At 34.5% G+C, this 11,254-nt stretch overlaps 1 protein-coding gene across 1 annotated transcript in view; it reads right to left on the minus strand.

The window, feature by feature from the left end:
- Window positions 1-10,916, minus strand: part of LOC126890442 (junctophilin-1-like) — a 56,732-nt gene extending 45,816 nt beyond the window's left edge. The window contains exon 1 of the mRNA XM_050659386.1: window positions 10,481-10,916. Within this exon, the coding sequence (XP_050515343.1) occupies window positions 10,481-10,719 (239 nt within the window). The 5' untranslated portion in view covers window positions 10,720-10,916. The remainder of the gene's footprint in view (window positions 1-10,480) is intronic.
- Window positions 10,917-11,254: the final 338 nt, after the last annotated feature.

Genomic DNA, 11,254 nt, shown 5'->3' on the forward strand with positions numbered 1-11,254 from the left:
TTTACACCAGGCGCCGCCACTGATATCACTTACGTTTAAGAAGTTGTATAACCGAAAGTGCCACACTATAGTAGCAGAAATAGTACATCTTCGGTTAAAATGTTATGACTGGAAGTTTGGCAAAATAACTCAAAATTAGTGAAATCGTATATCAATCGACGCAAAATTACACGAAGAGTTCAAAAATATCGTCTTCTGGTTCTAATTCCGACAAAGTTGGGTGAAAACCTAAGACTTACCAAGACTTGTTTGTAAATATTAATCTTGCATTTGTTTTATGGCACTTCACGATTCTAGCAATTTCTGTTGAAATTGTCTATTCAAGAAATTAGGTCTATCTTATTCATATTTTTTGTCTTTTTTGATCTCATCTCATGTTGGTCTTGCACATTCTTATTCTAGGCTATTTATTACGTATTATAGAAAGGAACTACAACGTTAACGGAGTTTTATTGTTTAGTATAGTCAATGAACCTCTACCTCTAAATATAAAAAACCGTGGAGTGCTACCATTTAAAGGGGTGCGTTTTGGAGAAAGGGGTGAATTAGTCCCTAGGCACAGGGGGAATTAGGGTGAGTTATATGCACTTTTGATACAAACATGTCAACATGAAAATGGTTCCAGATTAAATTTACTATTGAAATATCACATGTAAAAGTGAAAAATATTTTTTTTGCAAAAATATATTCAAAAGAAAAGCAAGAAAACAACATGAAAAATAGCAATTTTGTTTTTTGCCCCATAACTTTTTCCCATGGAGATATAGGTATAGGCATTGCTTCACAGAAAAAAAACATCCATCCTTTCTCTTTAAAATGGTGTTTGGTAAAAGTCTCTATAGTTTATAGTTTCCAAAATAGGATTTTTCAAACTTCGCTACTCACAGCGATTTTGGCCCATTTTCCTTGTTACTTCGAAAACATTGTTCTGTAACTTTTTTCTACGCAACTTTAGGTACCTATATGCAATGGTACATTTTGTAGGAAGAAAAGTCAATTACCCTTAAAATGGTCTATTGTAGAAGGCTTTATGACTATTTTTAAGCAAGATGTGGTTTTTGAAAATTGTATACTTTTAATGACTTTTGACATATTTTTCGATCATTTTTAAATTTCTCATTATAACTTTTTTATTGTATACTTAGGTATATACATTGTACAGTAAAGAAGAAAGCCTATTTTCTTTACTTTAAAATGGTGTATTGTAAAAATTCTAGGACTATTTTTAAACAAGATATGCGTTCTCAAAATGTGACATATACACATGCCACAGGTCCCACTAAGCAGGAACCATATGGAAACTTTTTTATTATCAACTTTATGAAAAAAAATTATTCTTTATAAAATACTCTGCATAATCTAAAACCTGAGATGCAATCATTAGATATAAAATTTTATCAATAATGTACGAGGTATGTTAAAAAATATGAATTTCGCTCAAAAGTGAAGTACCTTTATATTTCACAATATGGAAAAGTGTTACTAAGTTATTTGGAATTAAAAATTATGTTATAATATGCAACTATATTCTTCTAATTGAAAAAAATAGAAAATTTTAAAATTTTTCTCAAGTTACGGATTCACTTGGATATCCTACGGATAACTTGTTTAAAAATAGTCCTAGAATTTTTTACAATACACCGTTTTAAAGTAAAGAAAATAAGCTTTTTTATTGCACAATGTATATACCTAAATATACAAGAAAAAAAGTCATAATAAGAAATTTAAACAATAATCATAAAAAATCTCAAAAATCATTAAAAGTACAAAGCCTTGAAAAAGCATAACTTGCTTAAAAATAGCCACACAATCTTTACACAATAGACCATTTTAAAGGTAATTTACTTCTATTTCTACTAAATGTACCATTATATATACCTAGAAATGGGTAAAAAAAGGTTACAGAACAATGTTTGCGAAATAATGGGGAAAATGGCCCTAAAAATGCTGTGAGCATTTTTGGTGAGCAAGGTTGAGAAATAAAAAACTATCGAGTGACTTATTTATATATTTTATATAATACAATAATAAAAAAATATTTTTAATATAGGTATCGCATCTTTGGGGGAACAGTGACACAAGTGCAAATTTTTCACAAATTGTATTTTCAGTATGGAAAAGTTAGAGTGGAACAACTATATAAACTGTATGAACTCTGAAGACCCCTAAACGAGTCTAAGACACCGCAATAAGTCAAGGAAGTAGATTAAAAATACTTGGCACTATAACAAAAGTTCCATGATACTATCTAATTACACGGGGACTAAAAATAACCTTTGTTAAATTTGTTATTCAAGAAAGTATCCCGACGAATTAAAAGCCCATTCAAACATTGTTAACACGTCTACATATTTTTATTGAAAAATACGAACAAAACAAAACTAAGGAGATATAGAGAAAAACAAGCTGAAAAGGCGAGAATTATCATAACGAAAAGTTTGTTGATTTACGTATTTAAATTCATAATACAGTCCGAAAAATGAAAGAATACCCATGAACGAACATATTATAAAACACGCTGTATTTTCCTGTCACCGTGTCACAAAGAAAATTGTCCAGTGCAAGTACATGTAACAATAATTATTACATGTACTTGCGCTGGCCAATTTTTTGTGTGACACGGTGACAGGAAAATACAGCGTGTTTTATAATCTGTTCGTTCATGGGTATTCTTTCAGGCACGTTGAATGTTACGAGGAGCAGTCCTATATCATAATTTACAGTGTATGTAGATTTTAAATCCCAACTTATTACCTACAAAAGTGGATAACATCAATCCCAAATAGACTACTTCATGATAAGGAAAGAAGACATACGTGAATGCAAGGACTGCAAGGTAATAGTTAGTGAGACAGTAAGCCAACAACATAAGCTGCTTGTTTTGGACATCGAAGTAAAAAGCGAAACTAAACAAAAATATCGGAGAGGACCACAAAAAATCAAGTGGTGGCTGCTAAAAGATGAGAAAGAAGGTCTATCAGGAGAAGAATTGTAGAAAAAATATGTTAAGTACAAGGAAAAATAAAAGAGGAGAGAAAATTATATAAAAAGTGGCAAGAAACCAGATCCGACACAGATCTTCAAAACTATGTGGTGGCGAAAAAGGAAGTGAAAGTAGCAGTAGCAAAAGCCAAAGCCGAAGCGTATTCAAACCTATACGATCAACTTGATACCAGGGAAAGCGAACCGAAGCTATATAAAATAGCCAAACAGAGAGCAAAGAAAGCAAAAGATTTTAATCAGATTAGATGTATCCGAGATGAAAATAATAAAATACTAGTTCACGAAAGGGATGTCAAAAAGGAATGGAGAAAGTACTTTGACAGCTTATTAAATGAAGAATTTGACAGACAGCCTGTAGAGTCAACGGAGACAGTAGTAGCAATGGTCACCAAAATAACAAACGAGGAAGTGGCTCAAGTGCTTCAAAAAATAAAGAAAGGAAAAGCTGTAGGACCAGATGATATTCCTGGGGAAGTACGGAGAGCATTGGGAGAGACAGGAACAAGGTGGCTAGCAGGTCTATTTAATAGAATTATGGAAGTTGGACAAATGCCAGATGAATGGAGAAGCAGTATATTGGTACCTGTTTACAAAAACAAAGGAGATATACAACAACGTACAAAGTATAGGGCTATAAAACTGCTTAGCCACACCATGAAAATATGGGAAAGAGTAATTGATAGACGGATACGTGAAGAGACCGAAATATCCGAGAATCAATTTTGCTTTATGCAGGACAGATCAACAACAGATGCAATTTTCATTATAAGGCAGTTGATGGAAAAATACAGGAGTAAAGAAACAAACGCTCATATGGTATTCATTGATCTTGAGAAAGCATATTAATAGAGTTCCTCGAGAGATTCTGTGGTGGGCACTCAATAATAAAGGAGTTCCTGGTGAATATGCAAAGATTGTGAGGGATATGTATGAGGGAGTAACGACTAGTGTTAGGACAGGTGTGGGAGAGACTGATAAATTTCATGTGAAAGTAGGATTGCACCAAGGCTCTGTGCGTAGTCCGTATTTATTCTCATTAGTTTTGGACCAGATAACAGCGAAACTACAGGGTAACATTCCATGGTGCTTAATGAATGCTGATGATGTCGTGTTAGTAGGAAATAGTGAAAGAGACTTAGAACAAAAACTGGAAAAGTGGAGGCAAGCTCTGGAGGAAAAAGGTTTAAAACTTAGTAGGACAAAAACAGAGTATTTGGAATGTTCATTTAAAGATGGAGTTACCACAAATAAAATGGTATCTTTGGATGGTGAACTGATTGTAAAAAGCAATAGTTTTAAGTACCTGGTATCGGTATTACAGAGTAATGGAGAAATAGATGGAGATGCATGCAGTAGAATTAGGGCTGGATTGATGAAGTGGAAAGAAGTGAGTGATGTGTTGTGTGACAGAAAAATTCCAATGAAGCTGAAGGGAAAATTCTATCAAACAGCCATAAGACCGGCTATGATGTACGGAACTGAATGTTGGGCAGTGAAGAAGAAAGAGGAACAACGAATGCATGTGGCGGAAATGAGAATGCTTAGATGGATGAGTGGAGTGACATAGAAGGATAAAATTAGAAATGAGTAGGTATATTAGGGGAAGCCAATTGATGCCAAAATGAGAGAACATAGGTTAAGATGGTTTGATCATGTTCAACGTCGAGACGTAAATCACCCAATACGAGGAATAGCTGAAGTGCAGATTCCTGGAAGGAGTAGGAGAGGAAGACCAAAGAAGACCTGGGGGGAAACGATAAGGCAGGGCATGTTGGTAAAGGGGATTGACATTGATATGACCAAAGATAGAATTGTGTGGAGAAATGCAATTAGGGAAGCTGACCGCGCATATGGATAAGGCAAAGAGAATGATGTAGATTTTAAATCCCAAATCATGATTTACAAAGTTTATATCTTGTAAATCATGATTCGGGAGTGCTCCTAGTAACATTCAACGTGTCTTGGTTTCTTTATTTCTAGTGCATCTTTATTGTGATTTTAGTATAGAACGGCTAATATAAAAATATACATATTTATAAGACAGTGATAAGACCTATATCAGTATATACCAGTAAAACATGGACGATGAACAAAACCGAACAAATCATTACTCTAGTGTCGAAAAGAAAAGTGCTCAAGAAAATATTTGGACGAAAGCTATGGAATGGAATGTGGATAAAAAGACCAACATTTTTTTCTTTCTTTATGGCCTTGGCATAGCCAATTAGCCAAAAGACCAAATTGGAACTAGAAAAGATGTATCGAGAACCGAATATCGTTGAGATCACAAAATCACAAAAACTGAGATGGTTGAGACATATTCAAAGAATGCCAAACGCGATACTATCCAAAAGAATACTAACAGGAGGAATGGGAGGCAATAAGAAGAAAGGTAGGCCGAAAAATACTGCCACTAATAAATTGACATAATTAGTTTGACGTTCATTAATGATAACAGTTCATGTTTACTTTTATTTATGGATATTTTTATAAATAGTCATTATATCAAATTATCAAAATCAAGTTTTTATTTCCCAGTTGTTAGTCCCAGGAAACTTTTTACAAAACTTTGATCCCATATGTTAGTTCTTAACTAAAGTAAAATTTGTCTATACACGAAGTTTACATGGCCTTATTTTTAGTGATTATGGATTTATTACCTCAACAAGGTACAAGATTGGGGTGACTTCGATATTTCTAATGGATATAAGACAACACAAAAATGTAGATTTGTGTTTTTTTAGTGTTTGTTACTGTTCATTTTGTGCATTTAGATTTTGTTTATAGAAGTAATAAAACCTTTAAACAAATTTTAAAGTAAAATATTATTAAGAACTTTTGTATATAACTATGTGGTGCATTGAGAATAAAAGGATAGGAGCTATCATTAAAAATACCAGTAGAGTTGGCGCATTGTTTTAAATACACAAAATACGGGTCCAAACTTCTTGTATTTCCCAACTTAACTTGACCTACTAATCCAAACCCGAATTCTCAGAAAACAAGTTGAGAATTTCTCAAAGAACAATGAATAGACCCGTAATCGAGAACTGACTAAAGAAAGATCAGCTAGCTACACATCGTGAGTGAGTGAGAACCAGTACCGGCGCTAGGGTAACATGCGCCCGCCTGCAAAACTAGCACAGGTGCCCTTCAGTTTCTTTTAAATTAATATTTTGTATCCCACCAGCAAAAAAAAGCCCATTTTGGCGCCCCCCAAACAAGGGCGCCCGCCTGCAGTGCATCCCTTGCAGGCCCGTTATCGCCGGCCCTGGTGAGAACCAATAATTTAATTGGATGCAAGCAGCTTGAGAATGGCTACTTTTGAGGGTAGCTTTAGCTTATGTTTAACATAATTACAAGGCACTACGTCAAATAGTGAAAAATTAGTAAGAATGATAAAAGTGGCACTCAAAAAAACGAGAATAGAACTAAATTAAATAAAATAGAAACATATAAGTCTGAAGTTAAGCACATGGTGCGACAAGAAGAACCACTGCCATCCCTGTTTTTCAATATCCGTCTTAAAAGTGTCATCAAAGAAGCCGGAATCAAAGGACAGGACTTGTAGATCAAAACACCAATAGCATTCACTGATGACATAGTACTGAAAGACACAAATAAACAAGAATTTAAGGAAATATTAAAATGACTAGAAGCGAAAGAAAATACCAATTATATGGAATGGACAGAACGGAAGTACATAATTCATAGAGATTACATTATGGCTGGTAATCTTTGTAACTTTGCTCTAAACAAGTTATTAAAAAGCAAAAAACATATCTGGAAGGGCTAAGATAAGAATACATAAGACAGCGATAAGACCTACAGCATTGTAGGCCAGTGAAACATGGACGATGAACAAAATCGAACAAGTCATGCTTCTAGTGTGGAAAAAAAAGTCCTCAAGAAAATATTTGGAGGAAAGCTATGTAATGTAATGTGGATGAAAAGACGAAATTAGAACTAGAGAAGATATATGCATGACCGAATATCGTAGGGGTCATAAAATCAGAAAGTCTGAGATGGTTGGGACATAACTAAAGGATGACAAAAACGAGACTTCTCAAAATAATACTAACTGGAGAAATTGGAGACAATAAAAAGAAAGGTAGGTCAAAAACACTACCACTAATAAATTGACATAACTAGTTTGACGTTCACTAATGATAACAGTTTACCTGATGATGTTTACTTTATGGATAGTCATTAGGAAGATCATATTATCAATACAAGTTTATATTTCAAAGCAAACTTTTTACAAAACTTTAATCCCATACCTATGTTAGTTCTCCAACTAAACGAAAATTTGTCTGTACACGAAGTTTACATGACCTTTTTTTTTAGTGATTATGGATTTATTACCTCAACAAGGTACAAGGTTGGGGTGACTTTAATATCTCTAGTAGTGGATATAAGACAACACAAATATAGATTTGCTTTTTCTTAGTATGTGTTACCTACTGTTCATTTTGTTCATTTTGATATTGTGTTTAGACGTAATAAAACTTTTAAAGTAAAATATTGTTAAGATCTTTTGTATATACCTAGTTATGTACCTAGTGCATTGAGAATAAAAGAATATGAGCTATTATTAAAAATACCAGTAGAGTTGGCGCATTGTTTTAAATATACAAAATACGGGTCGAAACTTCTTGTATTTCACAATTTAACTTGACCTATAAATGCAAACTCGACTCACCAATTCTTTCGCACATATTTTCCCAAATTAGATAATCTGTGGTTGATAAAATACTTATAGAGTGTGGCTACAAACTTAAAAGGAATGTATAAAGTTACCTCGGCCAAGTATAGACTCCTGACACTTCGAATCCATAATGCCAAGATCCAGAATAGGCCCCTTGTCCCTTAGGTCCAGTGCATACCCCGTGTCCGTGGGCTTTGCCTTTCTCCCAGCCTCCGATCCAATTTTCTTTTGTTATTTTTTTTTAGACTCGGAAGGTTGTCTATCAGCTCGTTTGTGACGATATTTTCGTCATTTCGCAATACCCGATTGGTCGACGCAGCAATACATCAGAAATCAAGTTGAGAATCGCTCAGAGAACAATGGACAGAACAGTGATCGAGAACTGACACAAGAGGTAATAAGATCAGCTGCACATTGTGAGTAAGTGAGAACAAATTGAATACACGCAGTTTAGGACAGAAGAGAATGACTAGTTTTTAGGGTGGTCTTTGTTCAACATTAGACATAGTGGACAAAATAATGTTGATGATGATAAGTGAAATAAAAAAGTATTAAATACTGCAACTAATAAACAAGGCACCTGGCTAAGAAACGTATCTGCTGAACCAATAAAATACGGCACAGCAAAATTATATGAAAGCCTAGCCCAACTTTTCCAAAATTGCATTAACGGAGCGGAAATCCCAGAAGAATGGAAGATAACATTCATATCTACCATACTCAAAAAAGGTAGAAGGACGAGAGTAACAAATATATAGTCATCGTTGTGTAAAGTCAGTAGAATATACCGAAAAGTGATTAAAGGTAAAATAGAAAATGGTTACAATGATAAACAAGTCAAAGGACAAGCGGGATTCAGGGCAGGTAGGCTCAACTATTGACCATTTATTCTGCCGTACACAGATTATTGAAAAGAAAGTTGCCATGAACCAGGAAGTAGATTTATTCTATGTAGACTTGAGAAAGGAATATGACAGTATCCCATAAACCTAAAATATACTATGGAAAGCATTCGAGAAAACAAATATAAACATGAGTTTAATACGTGCAACGAAAGAAGTGTATGCTAATTCTAAGGCAAAGGTAAAGATTGGAAGCAGCCTATCCCATGAATTCCAAACCAGCAAGGGTCTTAAACAAGGCTGTCGCCTCTCACCGACATTATTTAAGATTTACCTCGAACAAACTCTAAAAGTTTGGAACCAAACGCAATTACAAAAAATATGGGTTGCTGTTGAACAACAATATAAACATTATTATTTACAGATGACCAACTGGTAATAGCACAAGAATATGTAGATATTGAATTATGACAAGGAAATTAATTGAGGAATAAAATAAATGGGGGTTGGAAATAAACATAAGAAAGGCAGAATAAATGTGTGTCGGTGGGATACAGCAGTCGCATTGAAAGATGGAGAAAGTATCAGACATTGTGACACATATAATTACCTGGGTATGATCAAAGGAACCCACTGTTATCACTGTTTTTCAATACAGTTTCACTAAGAAGCCGGACTCAACAGGACAAGACCAATGCCTAGCATTCATTGATGCTAAAGTACCTACTGAAAGCCAGAAATAAACGAGAATTTAAAGAAATATTCAAAAGACTAAATGCGAAAGCGAGAAAAAGGAGGATATATGTACATAAAGGAAGAAAAGCCCAAATATACCGAATGGACAAAACGAGAGTACATAATACATAGAGAGTACATTATAACTGGTAATCGTTGTATCTGTGCTCTAAACAAGTTATTAAGAAGTAAAAACATGTCTAGAAAAGCTAAGATAAGAATATATGTATAAGACAGTGATAAGACCTATGGCATTATATACCAGTGAAACATAAACGATGAACAAATCCAAAAAAGTCATGCTCTAAGTGTGAGAAAGAAAAGTATTTGGAGGAAAGCAATGGAATAGAATATGGATAAAAAGGCCAAATTGGAACTAGAGAAGATGTATGGAGAACCAAATATCGTAGGGATCATAAAATTACAAAGAATAAGATGGTTTGGACATATCCAAAGGATACTAAACACGAGACTACACAAAAGAATACTAACAGGATGATCGGGACAATCGGGAGGCAATAACAAGAAAGGTAGGCCGACAAATACTGCCATTAATAAGTTGACATTTGAACGTTCATTTATGATAACAGTCCATGTTTACTTTATTTGGTAGTATTAGAACATATTATTATCAAAATTAAGTTTATATTTCCCAGAAAAATTTTTACATAACTTTCATCCCATATGTTGGTTCTCTAACTAAAGTAAAATTTGTCAGTACACGAAGTTTACATGACCTTATTTTTTAGTGATTATGGATTTATTACCTCAACAAGGTACAAGGTTGGGGTGACTTTGATATCTCTAATGGATATAAGACAACACATATATAGATTTGTTTTTTTTTTTTACTATTTGTAACTGTTCATTTTGTATTGTAATATTGTGTTGAAAAGTAATAAAACCTGTAATTTTAAAGTAAACTACCTATGGGTAAGATCTTTATATTATGTACTGCAATGAGAATAAAAGAATATGAGCTATTATTAAAAATACCAGTAGACTTGGCGCATTGTTTTAAATACACAAAATACGGGTCAAAACTTCTTGTATTTCACAACTTAACTTGACCTACAAATGCAAACTCGACTCCTCAATTCCTTCGCACATATTTTCCTAAATTAAATAATCTGTGGTTCGTAAAATACTTATAGAATGTGGCTACAAACTTAAAAGGAATGTATAAAGTTACCTCGGCCAAGTATAGACTCCTGACACTTCAAATCCATAATGCCAAGATCCAGAATAGGCTCCTTGTCCCTTAGGTCCAGTGCATACCCCGTGTCCGTGGGCTTTGCCCTCCTCCCAGCCTCCGCAGTACGTCCCACCGTCATCGAAGTCAAATCTGCCGCCATTCACGTGACTCCTAGTGGTCGCCGTGCCCGTGGCCCCCGTGGAAGTGGCCCCATTTTCTGCGGGTTGCGTTTGCATTTCACAGCACTACGGTTTTAAGCTTCGCGAACATAAACTTCATCTCGTATTAAGGTTTTTTTTCGATTTTTTTTTTGTTATTTTTTTTTAGATTTTTTGAGACTCGGAAGGTTGTCTATCAGCTCGTTGGTGACGATATTTTCGTCATTTCGCAATACCCGATTGGTCGACGCGGCCGTACTGACTCCCGGGGCCCAGCTGAGCGGACGTCGTGACGCCTCGAAAACGCCACGACGCTTGCGTCGCCGTAGCCTAGTTGGAATTCAGCGGCGGGGATTGTGGGATTTATTCTCGGGATTATCGAATACGCGTTCAACGCATAGCGGACAATAAGTTTTCTTCGATGTTTAATGTGTCATTTCATTGTTTGAGTCAAATATTTTTTTACTTAGTGAATCAAATATTTTTTAATGTGACGAATAGTATACTTTTATTTATTGTAGTTGATTCATTGTAATATAATATGTAGAATATACATAATAATAAAATACTTGCTTACACCAACATATTTAATAAAAAGCGTAGGGAAAATTGG

The sequence above is a fragment of the Diabrotica virgifera genome, chromosome 8, assembly GCF_917563875.1.
Source record: "Diabrotica virgifera virgifera chromosome 8, PGI_DIABVI_V3a".
Classification (NCBI taxonomy): domain Eukaryota; kingdom Metazoa; phylum Arthropoda; class Insecta; order Coleoptera; family Chrysomelidae; genus Diabrotica; species Diabrotica virgifera.